The 25,160-nt window shown below is 37.7% G+C and overlaps 1 protein-coding gene across 3 annotated transcripts in view; it reads left to right on the forward strand.

Moving 5' to 3' along the window:
* The window catches only part of SMAD5 (SMAD family member 5), a 54,121-nt gene that overhangs the window by 9,866 nt on the left and 19,095 nt on the right, over nucleotides 1-25,160 (forward strand). For 2 of the 3 annotated variants that reach the window (XR_003004080.1, XM_024752295.1), the window contains exons 2-4: nucleotides 9,916-10,469; nucleotides 16,993-17,244; nucleotides 20,593-20,712. Coding sequence is in view for 2 of the 3 variants with exons in the window: in XM_024752295.1 (XP_024608063.1) it covers nucleotides 10,067-10,469; nucleotides 16,993-17,244; nucleotides 20,593-20,712 (775 nt within the window). In the remaining variant the exon portion in view is untranslated. Of the gene's footprint in view, nucleotides 1-6,819; nucleotides 6,993-9,915; nucleotides 10,470-16,992; nucleotides 17,245-20,592; nucleotides 20,713-25,160 lie in introns of all 3 variants that reach the window. The other variant, XM_024752296.1, reaches the window with a different exon arrangement.

Consider the following 25,160-nt stretch of genomic DNA (forward strand, 5'->3'; position numbering starts at 1 on the left):
GGGGAACAGGGAGCCTGTCAGAGCTAGGTTATTGTACGTTTGCTGAGCCCTCCCCTTTTTGTTGTCACCAGCCATTTGAAGCACAGTTAATTCCTTCTTAAGCAGTCGTATTCATAAGTGTGTAATCTTTTCACCTTTTCCTCCCGTTTTCCAGTTATATTGGCATAATTCCTCTTCCTTTCTGTTTTTATGGTTCCCCTAAATAGGTAGAAGTTTGAAAATGTTTGATCACTGGATATCATTATATTCACTCAAACTGCAATACTGATGAGAATTGACTTACTTTACACAGATTATCCTGTGTATTTCCTAATGGGATATTAGATTTTGGGGGAGTCTCTGGGTTTTAAGCTAGAAATAGAAATTCTCTGAAAGATATCTTGGGCATTGTTCAGTTTAGTTTGTGAGATTTGTTTGTTTGTTTTATTGACTTCTTTGTTAGCTTCCTGTGCATTGTTTTAAGAAGACTTGGCTTTTAAGAAGGCTCAGTTAATATTTAGCATTCAAAAAGGTTGGGTTAGTATGACTCCAGAAGAGCAAAAAGAAAACAGAATTTGTCTCTGTGCCCAATTATGCTATTGAAATATGGCTTTAACATTTATAAATAATAACTATTTTGAAAGAGCTTCTCGTGGAGGTTTATTGCAAAAGAAAATAATTCCATGATTTAAGTTCCTTGAAGCCTACTGATATTTTGGTTTTTGTAGGAACGAAATAAGTCACCTTTAAAGAGTAATAACAAATATTTTACTCCCAATGGTGTACTTTAGGAAAGCTTCAATGTATTAGGTGGCCCAGGATGAGGATGACAGAGGCACAAATAGAATTTGCTCAGAAGCCAGGTTTTCATGTAGGGTATTGTCTTACATATCTGGGCTGTTAAATGCATCTTCTCTTCTACTTAGAAGAAAACTCGGAGGTAAGCAAGCCCTGGAGCACTTGAAAGTACCAGAGGTACAAAATACGTACTCTGTGCTAAGTAGGTCCTTTTGGAGTTAGAAGAAAAGTTCATTTTCCTTAGGTAGTTTATACATCATTAGGTAGTAGCCAAGCTTCTCCAAAATCAGCACTCAGGAATGTGGGAGAAGCGGTGAGGAATGGAGAAAGGGGAGGCAAGAAAGGAGAATGAGAACAAGAAAGAAGGGAGAGCAGTAGTATAGTGGGAAGTGATGGGGAACGTCAGAAAAGACTTTGGGACAGGAGGAAAGAAAAAGCTGCCTTATTTCTTCTAGATATGCATTTTTCCCACCTCATAATATCTCTGAAATTGGTATGTGTCTTAGAGCCGATGGCATCTGAATATTGGTTTCGGCTAGGTGGCAGTTTTGATGTTGTCATTGCACGTGCATGATGTCTGCCTTTGCTGTTTGCATTGCTGTCATTTCTTTCATTTACACCTTCTGGGAAGATCAAGGAAGCAGCAGTATCAAAACGTGCAGGATGGGTGTCAGTGGCTTGAACAACAATCCTGGAGTAATATTGGAACACTCTTCAGACCTACAGTCTTGATGGCAGAAGGATGATATTATGAAGAAAAAAATCTAAGCGATGAGAAAGCATGGTGTGATAGTTTAATTTGCAGCCTTTTCTTCCTTCAAGGTTCATAAAATAATGGAACCTCTTAAGTAGATGGCTTTGTATATTTGATGAAATAAAGTAGCCCAGGGCTTCCCTGGTGGCGCAGTGGTTGAGAGTCCGCCTGCCGATGCAGGGGACGCGGGTTCGTGCCCCGGTCTGGGAAGATCCTGCATGCCGCGGAGCGGCTGGGCCCGTGAGCCATGGCCGCTGAGCCTGCGCGTCCGGAGCCTGTGCTCCGCAACGGGAGAGGCCACAACAGTGAGAGGCCCGCGTACCGAAAAAGAAAAAAAAAAAAGTAGCCCAGCTGTGTATTTAAAATCCTGAGCCTGATGTCAAAAAATTTCATGATTATTGCAATAATAGTGACTGCAGTTTCCCTTTGCTCAGTATGTACTATGCCAGGCATTAAGTGTGTATCTCATTTAATTCTCAGAACTGATACTCATTATACAAAATAGGAAAAATGGATATTTAGGTGTGTTAGATTCAGAATTTGAACCCTAGTTCATTAGACTTCAAATCTGGTGTTTCTGTGTGTTACAATACGTATATTAATATCCCTGTGTAGATTAGCCTTATTGTATGTATCTAGTCAGTTTTCTTGTTCTACCACCTATGTTCCAGCAAACTGAACTGTAGTTTTTCCCCATCCTGGTAGATAAAAACTCTGATTTTATGTCTTTATCAGAATAGCATTTATGCCTAAGATACAGCTACTTCATGCTTTTTCTCTCCCTCCACTCCCTTCCCCCAAGGGCCATGCTCTGAATTTCTTTTAGCATCCTGTACACCCTAGGAGATCTGCCATTCTCCATGGTGTATTGCAGATAGGAATGGGCACATCTCAGTTGATTATTAATTTGTAATTCTTACAGTTAAGGTCTGGACCTGATTTATCTTTTAACACTTTAGCATCTAGTTTAGTGGCTTGCCCTTTTTAGGTACACTCAGTAAGTGTGTGTTGTATAAATAAGAGTATAAGTCTGCTCTTGAGTTTAGCATGGGTGGTATATACTTGTGCCTCAGTAGACCCTGAAAGCATTGTAGAAAGGGAGTACAGAGGGCCAAATTTAACTACCCAGCAATCTGTAACCTCTAAAGGCTGAAGTTAGTGAATATAGCCTTTTTGGACTTTTCTCTATTACTGGGATAGAGATAATATGGAAGAGTATTGTTGTTGGTTGTGAACACAATCAGCTGTTTGAATTGAGGATGGGTGTTCTCAGTGTTTCTAAATTCATTTTATTTAGTGAAAGGCAAAGGGGGTGCGAAAAATTGAACCAACTTTTCAATAAGAGATTTGAAATTAAACCGTTTGGGTACTCGAAAACCTAATCATACTCTTATTTTCAAAGGTATTGCAAGTTCACTTGGGACTCATATTGCATGTGCTAGTATTTGCAAATCAAAAAATTATTACTCTATTTTTTGTATACGTAATGAAAAAATTCTATCGTAATGGAGGACTTTTGTGAGGGTAGTAAAATAAATCTATTGCTCTATCCCAAGCACTCTGATACTTTTATTTCAATTTGTGGACCAATATCTGATTTTAAATATATATTTTACAGAAAAGATGACAGGAGAAAATTGATCTATCACATGGGTACCATAAAACAGTTTTACCGGGACTTCCCTGGTGGCACAGTGGTTAAGAATCTGCCTGCCAATGCAGGGTACGTGGGTTTGAGCCCTGGTCCGGGAAGATCCCACATGCCGCGGAGCAAGTAAGCCCGTGCGCCACAACTGCTGAGCCTGCGTGCCACAACTGCTGAAGACCATGCACCTAGAGCCCCTGCTCCACAACAAGAGAAGCCACCACAGTGAGAAGCCCATGCATTGCAACAAAGAGCAGCCCCCGCTCGTCGCAACTAGAGAAAGCCCATGTGCGTCAATGAAGACTCAATGCAGCCATAAATAAATAAATAAAATTTAAAATTAAAAAAAAAAGAAAAGCTTATGCTATATTTAGGTCTTCACGAGCCAATGATAATTGGTTCAGGAAAACACCCATTTAAAATGAAACCACTTAAAATGCAGACCAGTATTTCATACTGAATTGTGAATAAAAGGTCTGATTCGGACTTTATCTTAAAAACTTAAAATTTTGGAAAATCATTAGGTTATAATTGTAAACATGCATTAAGTTTTATAACGAACAAAGGCTGAATTGAGTATGGATAGGCTTAATTTTTCTCACAAAACAATTTAGTAGCATGATATGACATCCTTCGTGTTTGACATTTGTGGTACTAATATTAAGAGCATTTTTATTTTTGTGAAAATATTCATAAAAATATTTATGGATTTTCCCATGGACTTCTGTTAATCCGTTGACAGTGAAGTTATTATTGCTTACTGATAACTATAAAAGTGGTGAATTTCCCAAACTCACTGTTCATCATAAGTGCAAACCACTGCAGGAGTACCGTCCATCTGGGTCATATTGCAATATTCCTGTGGGTCTTAGCGGCAAAGGGAACCGCACATCTGACGCTTACATTGCTTGATGGGCCATGATTAATAAAGGAGTCTCATGTTCTTTGACAGTATGCATGAAACAGCAATAGACTTATTTGTTCATAGGATAGTAAGGTAAAATTAAATCCCAGACCTTGCATCTTTTGCTCTCATTTTAATAAACTTTATGAAATGTTACAATTTTTGCAGAGTTTGCAGTTTCATTTGTGGTTTAGAAGCTGTTACAGTAAGGGAGATGCTAGTGAACAAGAACTAATTATAAGTGATCAGTACACTAGTAAATTTTTAAAAGATTTTTAAAATTGAAGTATATCTTAAAGTGCACAAATCTTATGTGTATAGCTCAGTGAACTTTTATGTATGTGTACATCTATACCACCATCACCCAGATCAAGATGTAGAAATTTTCTAGCTCCCCAGAAGGCTGTCTTGTCCCCTCTTAGTAATATTCTTGCCTCTGATGCCATAGGTCAGTTTTGCCTGTTTTTGAATGTCATGTAGTTGGAATGATAAAATGTGTAATCTTTTGTATCTGACTTCTTCAGTATATCAGTGAGATTCATGCATGTTTTACATGTGTGTGTTCTTTTTCATTGCTGTGAAGTATTTTGTTGTATGAATTTATTACTGTGGTTTATCTACCCACTCTACTGTTGATGAATATTTGGGTTATTTCCAATTTGGGACTATTACAAATAAAGTTGTTATGAACATGTACTTGCCTTTGGGTTGACATAGCACTTGTTTCTGTTGGATATATACCTAGGAATGGAATTGCTGGGTCATAGGGACCTATGTTTACCATTAGTAGATGTTGTCAAACAATTTTCCAAAGTGGTTGGGCTAGTTTATATTTTTGCTAGCAATATGTAAGAATTGTTCTGATTGTCATGAACACCTTCTCTCTCTCTCTCTCTTTTTTTTTTTTTTTTAAGTCTAGCTATTCTGGTAAATGTGTGATATCTCACTGTCTTTGTTTGTTTTTTAAATTTCTTTGATAACTAATGCTGTTGAATCCATTTTACCATCTAATGGCAATTTTGATATTTTTTGTGAAGTGCCTGATCAGGTCTTTTACTTATTCATTAGTGAATTTTTATGATCAATTTTGCTCCCTTTTTAAACTTTAGATAACAAGTACTTGGATTACTTGCGCATACCAGTTATGCAGTTTGGAAAGTTATAAAACATTTTTAGAAAGAATTCAATTAAACATGTTTAAAATTTTTAATCATTTCATATTTAAAGAAGTGAGTGCAAAGTTTGTCCCTTCCCCTTTCCCAGTGCTAGAAGTTCATGTGTGAATAGCATGTTTGAGTTTATAAAGCATCTATTACATGTATGTATATGTATATGTGCGTTTTCAATACTTCAGGCACACATTATTTTATTACTTCATCATTTTAATGACTTGGGAACCATCATCCCTATTTTATAGAAAAATTAATAGGCTTAGAAAGAGTGATACCTGGTCATGGTCATATACCTAGTAAAGGACAGAATCTGATCCTCTTCTGTTTTCATTACATTGATAATACTTAAAAAAATTAAAAATAGTGCATTTTTGAGTTATAAAATATTTACATGTAGAAAAGTAGAGAAAATAATATATGTGATGATTTGTCAGATTTTCTTCAAATCTAGTTTTAAAAGAAACACAGCTAAAGCTTTTCCATTTGTTCTTCCACCTTCTTTCTTCTTTCACCAGAGGTAGTCAGTATTCAGTATCCTGAGGTTGGTATGTATCATTTCCATGCATACTTTTATTCTCTTTTACTATATCTGTGCATGTCCATAAAGAACTCCTTTTTTTTGTTTTAAATTTTACACAGTTGCTCTTATAAAGGTATGTATGTTTTTACAAATTGCTTTTTTTCAACTCTCTACTCACTCACTTATTTAATAAATAAGCACTATTCTAGGTCCAAGGGAATATGATGATGGATAAAGAAGACAAGGCTACCTGCCTTCTAACATTTCTGTGGGGAAGGCATGTAGTTAATAAATAAAATTGATATGATATCAGATTATTATAAATGTCATGAAAGAAAATTGAGCAGGACCAGGGGATAGAGAATGATGCAGGAGTGGGGTGTATGCTATTTTAGATAAAGTGGTCAGGGAAGTCCTTTTTCAGAAGGTGACTTTTGAGCAGCTGAATTAATTGAGAGAGAAAGCCATGTTAAGATCTGGGAGTGGAGAATTCCACGGGAGGGAACATCAAGTGCAAAGGCCTTGAGGTAGAAATGACTTTGGAGCATTTGAGAAATGGAAAGCCTTCAAGTGTGGTTGTGTGCAAAGTTAGCTAGGAGAATGCTAAAAATGAGTTTGGAGGAGAAGCCAGAGGCTGGATCATGTAGGTCCTATAAAGTAATGTTAAAGAATTTGGATATTGAGTGTAATGGGAAACTGCTGGATGATCTTTGAGCAGAGAGATGACGTAGTTTGATATACTCTTAAGATTACTTTTACACTAGAATTCTGTGTATTAGAAAAGAATATGGAAGCTGTTTCTATATAGGTATGGAAAGATCTTGAAGATAACATTGTTTATACATTTTTCTGTACCTTGCTTTTTTCTTTTCAATATACCACTATTTGTGTGAAAAAAAGGTTATTATTATTTATATATCTGTATTTGTGTAAAATTTCTCTGGAAAGACATAAAAGACAATACAAGAGGGATTGCCTGTGAGAAGGGGACCTGAAGATGGGCGAAACATAGGAAGGGAGCTGACCACTCTGCACTTTACATAACAGGAAAATATTTTAAAATTGTTAACAGAAAGTGTGTACATCTTCAGTATTCAGCCAGCCAAATTTTCACAAAGTGATTCTCTCATAAAATCACCCAGAGCAAGATGAACTTTACCAGGATGGCAGAAATCCTCAAGCTCCCTTCCAGTCAATACCCCCACCCTTCCCTTTAAAGGGTAACCACCATCCTGAGTTCTAGTAGCATGCATGAGTTTCACCTGTTTTTTTTGTACTAGCACTCTTAACTCCATTCTGTTCTATAGTAGATAATAGATTCTCTCCTATTTTATTTATTTATTTAATTTATTTGGCTGCATCGGGTCTTAGCTGTGGCACTTGGGATATTTGTTGCGGCACGTGGGATCTTTCCCTGCGGGGCACAGGCTCTCTAGTTGTGGCACGTGGGCTCCAGAGCACGCAGGCTCAGGAGTTGTGGCTCACGGGCTCTAGAGCGTGTGGGCTTAGTTGCCCCGCAGCATGTGGGATCTTAGTTCCCTGACCAGGGATCGAACCCGCGTCTCCTGCATTGGAAGGCGGATTCTTAACCCCTAGACCACCAGGGAAGTCCTTCTACTATTTTTATCTTAGCATTATGACTTTGTTAAAAGGTTAAAAAAATACAGAAGCATATAGAACAAATCATGCAGGACCCCTTTCTATTTTGCTTGTCTTCCATTCCATGCCTCTCCCCAGAGGTAACTGCAATGAATAATTTAGTATGTAGCCTTTTAGTCCTTGTTTTGGGTTTATATACACAAAAACTTTCCCCTTTTTTCTTGTTAGTACATAATATGGTTAGTATTTAATAGTAATAGTGATACTAGATTAGTAGTTAACATTTATTAAGCACTTTCTGGTGGTTAACTACTAATCTAGTATCTGGTCTTCAAGCTCCTCTGCTTTTGTCTCTCCGTTCTTCAACATATCATTGCTCATACATGCTCTCTCTCATACACATGCACTACTCTGTTTCGCTTCTGTTATATTCTAGTATTACAGAATAAGGTCTCAGTCAGCCAGGCCTATCTGCTCTCTATCCTAGGAAATGCTCTCTTCATATCTGCCTATGGATTTTTTTGCTTGTGCCCCTTTTCCTTTGAAATTTTCCTTCTCATCTCAGACAACCAAATCATGCCTTTACTTTCGGACCCAGATGGCTTATCCTATATCCTTAATGTTGCTACAACTGAAGTAAGCCTTTCTTACAGTTTGTTTAACTCATAACACTTTATACTCTGTGACCTGTTACTGAAAAACGTGCTTTCATCTTTTTGTTGTATTTCTTTGGTTTAAGGTAGGCAGTTTTGCTTACCTGATGAAAATTATCCTGTGCAGCATTGGGAAAGATGTCCTGCATAGGGTTAAGCATATCCATCCATACATAAGGAGTATACCTTCACTTCCCTGTACCCTTCCTCCCATGGTTCCAGCATGGCAGTCTGGATAGCCACTACTGAGCATCTGAGCACATGTGACTTCCCAGTGGCAGCAGGTTGAGTGGAATTTGAGTTTAGTGAAACGGGGTGTAAGTTGTTCTCTGCACTTTGTATAGTCTGGCCTTGCAAGTAGGGAGAAGTCAGTCTAATTGAAGATTGTGCAGTTCCTAGTGACAGATGCCAAGAGGTTATGATACAGGTTTCTTGGGTATGGTGTACAGTGTGAATAAATGCTTGCAGCTCTTAGCCCTTTTTGGTCAATTAAGCACTTTTTAAAGGAGGAACCGTAATGTTCCATAGCTCTACATGTAACCCTTTTCTTCTAAAGAGGAGTCAGTCAGTGCTCCTATACTTTTACTTTTCTGGATCAGCACCTAGAACAGTGCCTGGCACTTAGTAGGCTCTTACTAAGCACATATTGAAAGAACGAATCAGTTGGCTCTTAAGATGAAACTATTTGGTATGTGACTTCTTTTTTTTTTTTTTTTTAAAGTACCATCATGGCTGTTCACAGTACATGGCGACAAGCAATCAATACATATTTGTTGAATTTAACTCTGTTTTATTTTACTTTATGTTTACCTGAGTTTTAACTGAGCACATGTGTTCTTTTCTGGGAAGATGCACCCCAATCCAGAATAGGCTTGATGCTAGAATTTGCTAGTATTTGTCAAAGACAGAGCTTCAGCATTATTTGGCAATTTTAGGCATAAGAAAGGAAGCATCTTTTGTTACTGACATCCTTTTTCCAAACATTACTCCTGCTATTTCACTAGCTACTCATTGTCTGTGGTTGGCTGTATAGTGACCACAGGGGATTTGTACCACTCTTATCGGTGGAGTACCACTGCATATTGCTTCCTCTTGTCACCATCACCAAGGGCTTCTTCAGGGTGTAGAATGATGGTGTGTCTGGAGCAGGTTCATTAACTTAACATGCTTAAAATATCAGAGAAGACAATAGGAATTATGAAATTATAAACTATCTTTTTTGGGATTAAACTTTGAATTTATTCTCTTTAAATCTAGCATTCTTCATTTTAAAAGTAGATACCTCCCATTTTTCTGGCAGTTAAGTATGTTATAATTTAGTTGAGGGTTTGGTACATCTTACGACAACTTCTCATAAAATTTGCATCTATAATAATAATGTGACTTGAGTACTACTATGACTTTTGCCCAAATCTTACAAGTCTGTGGAACATTTTAAAGAGAATAATGACCCTAGGGAAGAGCTAGATTTCTCTTAAGACTTTTGTTCAAATCAGGATAATATCACGTTCAAAACTGACACAGCACATAACCTGGATTTCAATGAAGAAAAATACATTAGAATCAAACCTTAGATTTGGGGGCTTCTGACCGAAAGAAATAAAGGTCTAGGGCTGTTTTTCTTTTGGTGGGGGGATAATACATAGAAAGTAGAGCACCCTACTTTGCTTTTGGTTATCATTTGGCATTGCCAGTGAATTATTTGTTCATATTATGAAGAAGGAAGTGAGTGGTCACAGGACTAAGAAAATTTCTCTTTCTAGACGTAGGTTTTTTGTTTTACTTTGTAATCCTTTTCTGCTGTTATTTAAAAGTAATATGCTTTTCAAATTATATTGATTTAAATGTATGTTAATTGCATTCATTTAAATTTTCCCCCTTTCTCTTTCAGGACTTGAACCCATGAAAGAAGCTTATGGCACTTATGAAGATAAATGTCACTCCTCCCTTTTTAATTGGAACTTTTGTTTAGGACTTGTATATGACTTTTCACTTGTGATCTGACTTTGAGTTGCAGGAAGGTTTCTGAAGATTTCAATCAAATGACGTCAATGGCCAGCTTGTTTTCTTTTACTAGTCCAGCAGTAAAGCGATTGTTGGGCTGGAAGCAAGGTGATGAAGAGGAGAAATGGGCAGAAAAGGCAGTCGATGCTTTGGTGAAAAAGCTAAAAAAGAAAAAGGGTGCCATGGAGGAACTGGAGAAAGCCTTGAGCAGTCCAGGACAGCCAAGCAAATGTGTCACTATTCCCAGATCTTTAGATGGACGCCTGCAGGTTTCTCACAGAAAAGGCTTGCCCCATGTTATATATTGTCGTGTTTGGCGCTGGCCTGATTTGCAGAGTCATCACGAGCTAAAGCCATTGGATATTTGTGAATTTCCTTTTGGATCTAAGCAAAAGGAAGTTTGTATCAACCCATACCACTATAAGAGAGTGGAGAGTCCAGGTAGGTTTTAACTCCTCTGGGAAAAATTATAAAAACTTTTCTCTTTCTGATTTGCATTTGACTGAATTTAGTAATTAAGAAGGTTGTTTTAGCTTTATGTTTCCTTCTTAGAGATTTTAATCTTGGGAGGAGTACTGGATTTTAAATTGAGCTTAATATATGGATGATACAGCTCCCAAGTGGCTTGTTCTAATTCATTGTTCGCTGTAAGCAGCCAGTCGTATATACACTCTGCCATTCCTCTATTTTATCTGAAGTCTAAGTTCCATGTGTGTACTACATCCCACTCCTTTTTGTTTATTTTTTATTTATTCCAGCATTGTACTTTCCCTCTCTGCTAGACTTTTTCTGAAAGCGTACAAGCATGTCATGATACAGCCCAACTTCAAATAAAAGTTAAGAAAGAATTTCTGTCTTGACCTCAAGAATATGCCCCCACCTTCAGTCTACCTTTTATAGTAGTCTCCATGTTTATTATCTCCACATTACTTTCTTCCTGTTCTTTCTTGATACCCCTCTAGTTAGTCTTCCTTCCCTACCATTTGACTTGTCAAATTCACTAATGACTGCCTTGTTACAGATAGAGGGGTCATTCATTCTCAGTCCTCATCTTACCTGCCCCATCAACATCATTTGATACAGTTGCTCTTTTTCCCGCCCACTCAAAACTTTTTTATATTGGCTTCTGAAACATTACACTCTCCTAGTTCTCCTACCTCACTGGCTGTTTTTGCTTAGTCTCTTTGTTGGCTGTTTTCCTGTTTTCACAGGAGTCAGTCCCTGGACTTTTTCTCCATCTATATTTTTCCTCTGTGTACTCTTATGTTATCACATGTCCTAAAACTATCTATAAGCTTATGTGCACATTTTGAATTCCAGAGTCAGCTTCTCCTGACTCTGTATCCAGTTGCCTACTTAACATCTCCACCCGAATGTCTAATAAACATCAGACTTAATATGTCTAGATAGGACTTTGGATTTGTTTTTCCCACCAAGTCTTTTATTTCCTCCAGTTTTCCCAGTTGAAGTATATGGCACTAGCATTCATGTAATTGCTCCCTAGAAGTCATCTTTTATTTCTCTCTTAGGTTCTGTGTTTGAGCTATGAGCAAATGCTGTTTGCTGTACCTTCAAAATATATCTTGAGCATATCATCTCACCATCTCTAACACCACTACTCTAGCACAGACCATCATCATCTTTCACCTTAAGTAGTCTCCTAATTGGTCTCTCTGTCTTTTTTCTTTCCCCCAACCCATTCTGTTTTCTATTATAGCATCCAGAGTGATCTTTAGAAAATATATATCAAATCATGTCAGTCCCTGCCCAAAACACTTTAAAGGCTTTCTGTCACACTTAGAACAGATTTCTACAAGGGCTTACATAACCTATCCTCAAACTTCCTCTGTTCCTTGGACTTGCCATATTCCTGCATCCAGGCTTTTTTCCAATGCTGTTTCCTCTACTTAGAGTACTCTCCCCCCAGGATCTTTTCGTGTCACATTTTCTCATTTCATTTTGTCCTTGCTCAAATGCCCCCATCACTACTTGACTCTATTAGGTATTTATTTTTTTTATTGACTGATGTGAGAAGTACCTTCCTCTGGCTCATTCTGTACTGCATTCCCAGTGCCTAGAATAGTATTATTAACTTGAACTTAGTAGGGAGTGCTCAGTAAATATTTTTTTGTATTGAATAAATTATATACGCTGAGATACTAGCTGGGTACATTAGTTATCTATTGCTGCATAACAAAGTACCACAAGGTAAGTGGCTTAATACACGTTAATTATCTCACAGTTTCTGTCAGTCAGATGTCCAGGCATGGCTTAACTGGGTCCTTTGCAAGGCTGTACTCTAGGTATTGGTCAGGGCTTGGGTCTTACCGGAGGTTCACCTGAGAAAGGGTCTCCTTCCCAGCTCATGTGATTATTATCAGGATTCAGTTCCTTGCAGGCTGTTGGACTCTGTCTGGTTGTTGACTGGAGGCTGCCTTCATTTGCTTGCCGTGGGACCTTCTTCATAAGTAGCTCACATTCATGGCCACTTACTTCTTCAAAGCCAGTAAGAAAGTGTCTTCTCGCTAGAAGGAACATTGTATTCTTGTGGAACGTTATCGCTTACATCCTGTCACTTTTGCCATATGCTATCGGTTAGAAGCAAGTCACAGATAATATACTCAGAGGGAGGGGGATTACTCCAGGGGTAAATACCCAGAGGCAGGAATCATGGTAGCCACCTTAGTCTGCGGGCCTCGCTGGATTTCACTGAAGATAATATAAGAGCCCAGTATGGTAAAAAAAAAGCTATAAAAATAACATTGATTGTGGAGACTAGCAAAAAAAAAAAAATAGTAGTAATGGTGCTGTCAGGGAAAGTTCATTTTAAGGGCTTTAGAGCTGCCAGGTGGTATTTGAGGTGATTCTCAATTTCTTGTTGAATCCAAGGAGAGCTGTAGCCTGAGGAATTGATGAGGAAAGGAAGATGTGAAGATTTAATAGAGAAATGTAGTTTGAAAAATTCCCAGGCTTGATATTTGCTAGAAGTTGTTGGAAAGAAAGTCAAGGAATTTAGTGTATTCCCCCACAGCTAGGGTGTGTCCAGTAATCAGTCAATAGAAATGTCTTATTTTTGTAATATGTTTTTCTCAGCTGTGATTCATTCTGTAGAAAAGACTGGGGCTTAGGCCTGGTATGCTTAAGCAAGTTAAGCAGCTGTGGCACAGGATGGATCACTTTATAGTACCAGTATTAATAAAGTCATAATAATAGTAACAGTAATAGTAATAGTAATGAACATTTATTGAGCACTTAAGGACGAGACACTTTCCTAATACTATGAGGTTATTCCTTCATAGGGTTAGAAAATGGTACTAACATTTTACAGCACTCTAAGTTTACCAGTAAGTTTACAGATAAGGAAACCAAAACTTAATAGGGAAGTACCTTATATAAGATCACATAGTTACTTATAGGGAAGTAACTTATATAAGATCACATATAGTGGAGCCAGAAAGTATTGCAGAATGGTAAAAAAAAAAAAAAGGTTGGAAAATAGTTGGAAAGTGATAAAAAGAAAAATAGAGGGCCAACCCAGGTGATCCAGTGTTTAATAGGCAGTATTGTCTACTGGTTAAGACTATGTTCTGGAACCAGACTTTCTGGATTTGAATCCTGACTTTACCAGTGCTATCAGTGTGACCACAGGCAAATTAATTAACCTTTCTGTGACTTCGTTTCCTCATCTGTAAAGTGGGGATAATAATATGTACTTCAAGTTAGTTACGAGAATTAGATGAGTTAACGCATGAAAAGTGCTTAGATAAAACATTAACTGGCTCAGAATAAGTTTCAAAGTAAATATTCCAATAAAATAATACATTCTAGAAATCAAGCATTGGAGAAAATGGGAAAGAGAAAATTATCAAAGAAATCGTCTAGAACAGTTCCCAGAACTGAAAATCGAAAGGGCCCAGTGACTGAGTAACCAGAACAAGGGGCAGAAAAAAGACCCACACATGAAATTTTAGCATATCATGGATAAAAAGAAGATTTTGAAAGCTCTCAGAAAAGTCAGGGCACATAGAAAAGACTGGGAATGAGAATACTGGATTTCTCAATGCAGTTTTAGATTCTAGAAGAAAATGAAGCAGTGCCCCCCAAATTCAGAGATAAAAAGTTATCTATTCTGGAATCTGTCTGCAGATAAACATAAGACAAGGTATTTTCATATAGGCCAGGGCTCAAAATTTCTCTTCCTTACATCCTTCCGTAGGAAGCTCATAGAGAATGAGGTCCAGGAAATGGGATCCAATAGGAGAGAAGAGAAGGGGAAGTCCAAGGACCTCAGATTTGTAGGAGACTTAAGTAGCAGCCAGTCTAGATTATAGCAAAGGATGGGGGAATCAGGGGAGAAAATGGAATTAATAGATTATTTGTATATTTGTGGGATCTGGAAAATAATATTGATGGGAATTTGATAGATCTGTTGGACTTCTGGAAATTAGTGGTACAGACTTGAGATTAAACAAATGAAGGACCAAGGCAATAATTAATAAAAACATTGTTCAAGGAAAAATATAATCATAATATATACTTGTATTTATTATTTATACATAATAAGTACAATTCAGCAGTGAATTGTATTTATATAATTTGTATAATATATAAACCCTGGATATTGATTTAACCAAAATTTTTTATGTGACTTTATTGTGGCGAAGGGGAAGGGGAGTGGGATAGAATGGTTTAAGAAAGCTACTTCATTTGCCATAAAAGCAAGTCTATGAATAATGTCTTGACCAACCAATAACAACAGTATAAGCATATTACTTAGTAGTGCACAAAGTGAATGTTAGAAGAAATGACTAAGAGTTTAACTTTGTTGTCTCTGGAAGCAGTATGGGAGGAGCCTTAGAAATTGTTCTTTTTGTTTATAATCTCATGTAGCATCTATTTTTTTAAACTATCCATGTATTATTTTTGAATGAAAATAAAATAATTTCTAAAAAAATGATGTGTATAGATAATATACAAGTAAGAGAGAAATCAGTGATTTTAGTTCTGCCTCAAAAAAAAAAAAGTAAAGAAATCCTTACTGGATTGAACTCCTAAGTAGTTATTTCACTAAGTCTTTCAGATTACTAGCCAGCTACACATAGACATTCTTACTGTCTCACGCCCTACTGTCCAGTGGCATCTGTCCCATCATTTTGTAAGGGGAACAGCAGTTAGTAATACACTGTAGAACAAAGCGATTGTAATCAGATGTTAACTACATAATCACGACACTAATTCAGTAAAATGAAAAGAGATAAAAAAACAGTACAAATTACAGAGCTTCTGATTCCTCAGGTTCATTCTTATTTCAGGGAGGGGAAGTGTGACCCAGTTAACTTAAAAACAGATTGATTTTGTTGCTGCTGACTGATGTCAGAGTCAAAGTGAGATTTTCGGAAGTGAAATTACACTGACAAATATAGGAAAGTTATAAAAGAGATGAAATAGTACCGTAAGAGTTTAGAGAAATCAGGTTTGTTTCAATTTCCTGTAGGGAAAGGTGATCGGATATTTGTATGTGGTTGACACTTGGGTCTTTAGAGAAATTGAATATTTGAATAAAGTGAATGTGCTAAGAAAAAGTGTATTTCTTAAGATGTTTAGGCTTTCTTGTATATATTTCCATTATGGTCGTGTTTAGAAAAATTATTTTGAATGGAAGACCTCTACCTAGGAATTGTTACTGTTTTCAGTTGGGAGAACTTTACTGAAGAACATAAAATGCAAGATCTCTCAAAGAAAGAAAGATAAAATGTCCAGAATTGGAAACATGGAGACTTTCAGGGCATGTGCATAGCTGATCTCAACTTTTAGTCTTACCTCCCAGTTCAGTGCTTAGGCCACCTGACGGTTCTTTCTTATCTTTATCCATCTCCTCCTTTACATTCTTTACACCCTCCACCCCTAGCACTTCTGTGTGAAATGCTTCCTGGTCTTTAAGGTCCAATCAGATGTTCTCTTTTCCATGGTATTTTGTTTGATTCCTTGCTAGCTGGGAATACTCACCTCTGTTCAACTCTCAGTGCATTAAATTCTCTGTATTATTATTGTTTTTAATCTATTTTTTAATTAAAAAAATTTTAAAGTTATATTAATCCATTATTTTATTTCAAATTAATATTAGCTTCTTATTTCATTAAAAGCATCCACAGTCTTCAATGGTAAAGAGCAAACATGCAAAGCAGTAATGTCATGGAAATAGCTACCTTGGTTGCAAACTAAGGGATGATACTTTTGTGCACATGGTTTAGGATGTGTTCCCTGTTGCATGTAGACAAAGCAAGACCAACAGCAGTAACATCTAAGGGGATGATGACATATTTACCTTTTTTTTTTTTTTTTTGCGGTATGTGGGCCTCTCACTGTTGTGGCCTCTCCCGTTGTGGAGCACAGGCTCCGGACGCACAGGCTCAGCAGCCATGGCTCACGGGCCTAGCCGCTCCACGGCATGTGGGATCTTCCCAGACCAGGGCACGAACCCGTGTCCCCTGCATCGGCAGGCGGACTCTCAACCACTGCGCCACCAGGGAAGCCCCCTTTTTTGTTATAGGTATAGTTGATGTACAGTATTATATAAGTTTCAGGTGTACAACATGGTGATTCACAATTTTTACAGGTTATTCTCCATTTATAGTTTTTATAAAATATTGGCTATATTCCCTGTGTTGTAATTTTATGGTTGTTCTTAAATGTGCTTGATCTCTTACAGAATAGGAGTGATATCTTCTCTGCTTTGGATGTTCTGTCTTCTAGAGTATTTTATATAGGCTGAGTGCTTAGAGAATTTTTGGTTTAGTTATTTTGTAAATATAGATTCAAGGTTCTACAAAGCAGCCCTTCCTAAAAATAAATTGTTTTAATAGGTTTACAGTCTTCCCTGAATCCTTTCTGTCTTTCCCTTCATGTGTATGAGATATTTGTTTTAGTCGTTGCTGACAGATGACTTTTGATTTTTGTCTTTCAGTCTTACCTCCAGTATTAGTGCCTCGTCATAATGAATTCAACCCACAACACAGCCTTCTGGTTCAGTTTAGAAACTTAAGCCACAATGAACCTCACATGCCACAAAATGCAACGTTTCCAGATTCTTTCCATCAGCCCAACAACACTCCTTTTCCCTTATCTCCAAATAGTCCCTACCCTCCTTCCCCTGCTAGCAGCACATATCCCAACTCCCCAGCAAGTTCTGGACCAGGAAGTCCATTTCAGCTCCCAGGTAAGAATTTATTTTATTGATACAAAAAAATAATTCCTAAGAGTTAGCAGTTGTTTTAATACTGCTGATCCTCTGGGTGAACTGTTAATATGCCAAGAGCCAACTATTTTTGACTATTCTTTGGTAATTGTTTGATTTCCAGAAGAGTTTGGGATTTTATTTTGCCAAGTGCCATAAGTTTAAAAAAATGTAAGTAGACATATTTTTCACAAAATATAGAAGCAATCCTGAAATTTGTATAGAACCATAAAAGACCCCAAATAGCCAAAGCAGTTTTCAGAAACAAGGACAAAGCAGAAAGCATCACACTCCCTGATTTCAAACTGTATTACAAAGCTGTAATAATCAAAATAATGGCATAAAAACAGACACATAGATCACTGGAACAGAATAGAGAGTCCAGAAATAAACTCATGCAAAAATGGTCAATTATTGGGCGGGCCAAAAGGTTTGTTCAGTTTTTTCCATAAGATGGCTCTAGTAGCACTTAGTTGTCTTTAACTTCAGTTGGAACAGTTTTGTTAGATTGTATTTGACAGCGTGCATTTAAAAAAAGACTTATCAAAATTGGTCAATTTGTGTTCAGTCATTTTAATATCGAAGATGGAAGGAAAAACAACATTTTCAGCATATTATGCTTTATTATTTCGAGATAGGTAGAAGTGAAACTGCAACGTGTTGGAGGTAACAAGTGTTGGTGAGGATCTGGAGATATGGGAACTCTTGTGCACTGTTGGTGGGAATGTAAATTAGTACAGCCACTTTTGAAAACAGTATGGAGTTTCCTCAAAAAATCAAAAATAGAACTACCATGTGATTCTGCAGTTCTACTTCTGGATATTTATCCAAAGAAAACAAAAACACTAACTCAGAAAGATATCTACCCCCCGCCCCATGTTCATTGCAGCATTATTTACAGTAGACATGATTTGGAAGCAACCTAAATGTTCACTGATAGATGAATGGATAAAGAAGATATGATAACACACATACACACATACACATGCAGTGGAATATTATCCAGCCATAAAAAAAGAATGAAATCTTGCCACTTGTGACAACATGGATGAACCTTGACAGCATTATGCTAGATGAAATAAGACTGAGAAAGACAAATACTATATGGTCTCTCTCAAATAAGATATGTGGAATCTTAAAAAATAAATAAGAAACTAAGCTCACAGATACAGAGGACAGATTGGTGGTTGCCAGAGGTGGTGGGGGAAGTGGATGAACTGTTTTTATTTTTTTTAGTTTAAATAAATTGAATTTTTTTAAAAAGCAAACACAATTTGGGGGAGATCAGAGATTACCCTTTAAGAATACTGAGAATAAAATAAGATAGAATTTAAAAATTGCACTCCCTCCTCCCAACCCACCTTCCCTCTCTCATTGCTTGATCTTTCTCTATAGCATGTATTACAATCCAGTGTAGTATATGTTGTCTTTATTTACAGTCTGCCTTTCCCCAGCCTCCCCCGTCTTGACTATAAACTCCATGAAAACAGGGATTTTATAGCATCTTTTGTTTATTGCTACATACCGACTACCTATATCAGAATCTAGTATGCAGTAGATCCTCAGTAAATATTTGTTAAATGAATAGACAAAATTATAGCAACACATAAATACATTTACTGCTAACTATAGATATACCCATGTGTCAAGTGGTTGCCAGTGCAGCTTGAGAGATTGAAGCCAAATGGAGTTAATTTGAAAGGTTTCATAGAGAGGAGTCCTATATACAGTAAAGGCAGCGTGTAGTAAAAGCTTATCAAAAACATAAAGACAAAATGACTGATGAATGTGAAGTAAAGTAGCTAATCTGGAAACAAAATGTTGTTAGATGTCAATTGACCGTTTATTGGACCAAATTACTAAATCCATATATACCATCAGGCATTAAAATTAAGTTCTACCAAAACAACAGCAGCAACAAAGGAAGTAGCTATATTTGACGTAAAGTTAAATATTTTCGTATAATTTATAATACCAAGTACCATTTATCAGGTGCCTTTTATGTAACTAATACTGTGATGAGAGATACCACATTAAATTTAATCTTCAGAACAACCAAGTGAGATAGATTTTTTTTGTTTTATGGATGGAAAACGAAACTGGTATTAACCCCAAGAGCTTAAATACCTTGCATAAGGTCGCACAGCTAGTAAGTGGGGTTCAGGCCCAGGTTTCTCTGACTCTAAAGTGTGTGCTTTTTTAACTTTGCTACATTGCTTGTCAAATCATTTTGTACTTCGGTAGGTTAAAATGAACCCCAGTTATCTTTAATTAGGTAACTGATACACCGATTTGCCTGAAGAAGGATCATAAGTGGATTTTTAAAGTTGCTAAAGTTTGTTAATGGCATGCCTGTCTTACGTGAGTAAATCATGAGGTCACTGTGTCAAGAAATATTGGGATGCCTACTGTTGTAAGTAGGGTCATATGTAAATATATACTTTGTAGTTTCTTTACTGCAGTGAAGTAGCAATTGATGAAGTTGTATTTTGTTGTGTTGTGTTTCTTTGAAGAGGATTTCAGTTCCAACTGTTTAGCTGTTAGGTGTCTGTTCAAAAACTAATTTTCATCCTTTGTCCTAGATTCAGTGCTGACTGTAGCTCTGTCTCAAAATACATCTTATACAAACATTGAGGTGAAAAACAAGTTATATTCAGTATTTACAGTATGAGACAAATAAGTATAGCTGTAGCTTTTATAAAGGTTTTCAACCACAAATGTTGGAACTCAAAAGATATTCTAGTTAACTTTCAGTTTCCTAAGAGCCACTTAATAGGATTTAGCCATTTAATAGGACAGAGCAACCATTTTAAGACATTGCAGAAGAATTAGACAGCTGCTGTTAGTGTTGGCAAATTTTGAAAGAGCATGGTTTTATTTTCCAGTTTTAAATAACCATACAGTATGTGATGATCTTGATAATTCAGAAATGTCTCTGTAGATATCTATCTAAACAAGGATAATCTGTGGCCTTCAGATTGACCTGCAGTAGTTGCAGTTTCTCTGAGCATATGATTCTAAGCAAATGGAGGCAAAATTCTTGACCCTGAATTCTATTTTAGTGAATTTTAGCACTGATCTTACTATCCTGGATTGGAACAAATTCATGTGGACCTGCAGTAGGTTTCTGGTAGCTAATGGGTATGCTGTCTTTTCTCCTTTTCCCTTGCCCTAAGGTAGCATCCTACATTTTTGTGTGTCTCTGATGTTTAGTAATGAATCCTGCTGGTAATCTTAAGAATTTACAGATGCGTTTAGATTAACTTTGAGCAGGATGAAGATTTTAACTATTCTTTTGGGACTTAACTTGTCTCATTTTCTTCCCCTTAGCTGATACTCCTCCTCCTGCATATATGCCACCAGATGATCAGATGGGTCAAGATAATTCCCAGCCCATGGATACAAGCAATAATTTGATTCCTCAGATTATGCCCAGTATATCCAGCAGAGGTAAGAGAAATACAATACTTTGTTGTTGCTTTTTTTTTTTTTTAACTTCTTAGCCACTTTTAACAACCAGCTTTATTGAGGTGCGGTAATTTATTTTTTAAATTTATTTTTTATACAGCAGGTTCTTATAAGTTATCTATTTTATACATATTAGTGTATACATGTCAATCCCAGTCTCCCAGTTCATCCCACCACCCCCCCCCCACACACACACCCCCGCCGCTTTCCTCCCTTGGTGTCCATACGTTTGTTCTCTACATCTGTGTCTCAATTTCTGCCCTGCAAACTGGTTCATCTGTACCATTTTTCTAGGTTCCACATACATGCGATAATATACGATATTTGTTTTTCTCTTTCTACTTACTTCAGTCTGTATGACAGTCTCTAGATCCATCCACGTCTCTACAAATTACCCAATTTCGTTCCTTTTCATGGCTGAGTAATATTCCACTGTATATATGTACCACCTCTTCTTTATCCATTCGTCTGTCAATGGGGATTTAGATTGCTTCCATGACCTAGCTGTTGTAAATAGTGCTGCATTGAACATTGGGGTTCATGTGTCTTTTTTTTTTTTTTTTGTGGTACGCGGGCCTGTCACTGTTGTGGCCTCTCCCGTTGTGGAGCTCAGGCTCCGGACATGCACGCTCAGCGGCCATGGCTCATGGGCCCAGCTGCTCCGTGGCATGTGGGATCTTCCCGGACCAGGGCATGAACCCGTGTTCCCTGCATCAGCAGGCGGACTCTCAACCACCGCGCCACCAGGGAAGCACTCATGTGTCTTTTTGAATTATGGTTTTCTCTGGGTATGTGCCCAGTAATGGGATTGCTGCGTCATATGGTAATTCTATTTTTAGTTTTTTAAGGAATCTTCATACTGTTCTCCATAGTGGCTGTACCAATTTATATTCCCACCAGCAGTGCAAAAGGGTTCCCTTTTCTCCACACCCTCTCCAGCATTTGTTGTTTGTAGATTTTCTGATGATGCCCATTCTAACTGGTGTGAGGTGATACCTCACTGTAGTTTTGATTTGCATTTCTCTGATAATAAGTGATGTTGAGCAGCTTTTCATGTGCTTCTTGGCTGTATGTCTTCTTTTTTTTTCTTTTATTTTTTAACATCTTTATTGCAGTATAATTGCTTTACAATGGTGTGTTAGTTTCTGCTTTATAACAAAGTGAATCAGCTATACATATACATATATCCCCATATCCCCTCCTCTTGTGTCTCCCCCTCCCACCCTCTCTCCCTACCCCACCCCTCTAGGTGGTCACAAAGCACCAAGCTGATCTCCCTGTGCTATGTGGCTGCTTCCCACTAGCTATCTATCTTACATTTGGTAGTATATATAAGTCCATGCCACTCTCTCCCTCTGTCCCAGCTTACCCTTCCCCCTCTGCTTGTCCTCAAGTCCATTCTTTACATCTGCGTCTTTGTTCCTGTCCTGCCCCTAGGTTCTTCAGAACCATTTTTTAAAAAATTCCATATATATGTGTTAGCATACTATATTTGTTTTTCTTTTTCTGACTTACTTCACTCTGTATGACAGACTCTAGGTCCATCCACCTCACTACAAATAATTCAATTTTGTTTCTTTTTTTGGCTGAGTAATATTCCATTGTATATATGTGGCACTCTTCTTTATCCATTTATCTGTCGATGGACACTTCCATGTCCTGGCTGTTGTAAATAGAGCTGCAGTGAACATTGTGGTACATGACTCTTTGAATTATGGTTTTCCCAGTGTATATGCCCAGTAGTGGGATTGCTGGGTCGTATGGTAGTTGTATTTTTAGTTTCTTAAGGAACCTCCGTACTGTTCTCCATAGTGGTTGTATCAATTTACATTCCCACCAACAGTGCACGAGGGTTCCCTTTTCTCCACACCTTCCCCAGCATTTACTGTTTGTAGATTTTCTGATGATGGCCCTTCTGACTGGTGTGAGGTGATACCTCATTGTAGTTTTGATTTGCATTTCTCTAATAATTAGTGATGTTGAACATTCTTTCATGTGTTTGTTGGCAATCTGTATATCTTCTTTGGAGAAATGTCTCTTTAGGTCTTCTGCCCATTTTTGGATTGGGTTGTTTGTTTTTTTGATATTGAGCTGCATGAGCTGCTTGTAAATTTTGGAGATTAATCCTTTGTCAGTTGCTTCATTTGCAAATATTTTCTCCCATTCTGAGGGTTGTCTTTTCATCTTGTTTATGGTTTCCTTTGCTGTGCAAAACCTTTTAAGTTTCATTAGGTCCCATTTGTTTATTTTTGTTTTTATTTCCATTTCTCTAGGAGGTGAGTCAAAAAAGATCTTGCTGTGATTTATGTCATAGAGTGTTCTGCCGATGTTTTCCTCTAAGAGTTTTAGTGTCTGGCCTTACATTTAGGTCTTTAATCCATTTTGAGTTTATTTTTGTGTATTGTGTTAGGGAGTGTTCTAATTTCATTCTTTTACAGGTAGCTGTCCAGTTTTCCCAGCACCACTTATTGAAGAGGCTGTCTTTTCTCCATTGTATATTCTTGCCTCCTTTATCAGAAATAAGGTGACCATATATATGTGGGTTTATCTCTGGGCTTTCTTTCCTGTTCCATTGATCTATATTTCTGTTTTTGTGCCAGTACCATACTCTCTTGATTACTGTGGCTTTGTAGTGTAGTCTGAAGTCAGGGAGCCTTATTCCTCCAGCTCCGTTTTTCTTTCTCAAGATTGCTTTGGCTATTCGGGGTCTTTTGTGTTTCCATACAGATTGTGAAAGTTTTTGTTCTAGTTCTGTGAAAAATGCCATTGGTAGTTTGATAGGGATTGCATTGAATCTGTTGATTGCTTTGGGTGGTAGAGTCATTTTCACAATGTTGATTCTTCCAATCCAAGAACATGGTATATCTCTCCGTCTGTTTATATCATCTTTAATATCTTTAATCAGTGTCTTATTGATTCCTTCTAGTGTATTTTTCATTTCAGTTATTGTATTGTTCATCTATGTTTGTTTGTTCTTTAATTCTTCTAGGTCTTTGTTAAACATTTCTTGCATCTTCTCGATCTTTGCCTCCATTCTTTTTCCCAGGTCCTGGATCATCTTCACTATCATTATTCTGAATTCTTTCTCTGGAAGGTTGCCTATCTCCACTTCATTTAGTTGTTTTTCTGAGGTTTTATCTTGTTCTTCATCTGGTACAAAGTCTTTGCCTTTTCATTTTGTCTGTCTATCTGTGAGTGTGGTTTTCCTTCCACAGGCTGAAGAACTGTAGTTCTTCTTGTTTCTGCCGTCTGCCTTCTGGTGGATGAGGCTATCAAAGAGGCTTGTGCAAGTTTCCTGATAGGAGGGACTGGTGGTGGGTAGAGCTGGGTGTTGCTTTGGTGGGCATAGCTCAGTAAAACTTTAATCTGCTTGTCTACTGATGGGTGGGTCTGGGTTCCCTCCCTGTTGGTTATTTAGCCTGAGGTGACCCAGCACTGTAGCCTACGTGGGTCTTTGGTGGGGCTAATGGTGGACTCTAGGAGGGCTCACACCAACGAGTACTTCCCAGAACTTCTGCTGCCAGTGTCCTTGTCCCCACGGTGAGCCTCAGCTGCCCCCCTGCCTCTGCAGGAGACCCTCCAACACTAGCAGGCAGGTCTGGTTCAGTCTCCCCTGGGGTCACTGCTCCTTCCCCTGGGTCCCGATGCTCACACTACTTTGTGTGTGCCCTCCAAGAGTGGACTCTCTGTTTCCCCCAGTCCTGTCGAAGTCCTGCAATCAAATCCCACTAGCCATCAAAGTCTGATTCTCTAGGAATTCCTCCTCCCGTTGTCGGACCCCCAGGTTGGGAAGCCTGACATGGGGCTCAGAACCTTCACTCCAGTGGGTGGACTTCTGTGGTATAAGTGTTTTCCAGTCTATGAGTCACCCACCCAGGAGTTATGGGATTTGATTTTACTGTGATTGCGCCCCTCCTACCGTCTCATTGTGGCTTCTCCTTTGTCTTTGGATATGGGGTATCTTTTTTGGTGAATTCCAGTGTCTTCCTGTCAATGATTGTCCAGCAGTTAGTTGTGATTCCGGTGCTCTCACAAGAGGGAGTGAGCGCACGTCCTTCTACTCTGCCATCTTGAACCAGTAATAATTTATATACCATAAAATTTATCCATTTTAACTGTATGATTCGATGATTTTTAGTAAATGTGTAAAGTTTTACACCATCACCGCAATCTAGTTTTGGAACATTTTCATAACCCTTTAGAAATATCCCTTGTGCCTATTTGCAGTCTATCCCCTCCTATCCCCAGCTCCAGGAACCTTCTAATCTGTTTTCTGTACCTGTAGATTTGCCTTTTCCGAACTTTTCATATAAATAGAATCACAAAATGCGTTGTTTTCAAGATTCATCCATGTTGCACCATGTATCAATAATGTTCTTTTTTATTGCTGAACAGTATTTTATTTTATGGATATACCACATTTTGTTTAC

Source organism: Neophocaena asiaeorientalis, unplaced genomic scaffold (assembly GCF_003031525.2).
Source record: "Neophocaena asiaeorientalis asiaeorientalis breed wild unplaced genomic scaffold, Neophocaena_asiaeorientalis_V1.1 scaffold204, whole genome shotgun sequence".
Lineage (NCBI taxonomy): Eukaryota > Metazoa > Chordata > Mammalia > Artiodactyla > Phocoenidae > Neophocaena > Neophocaena asiaeorientalis.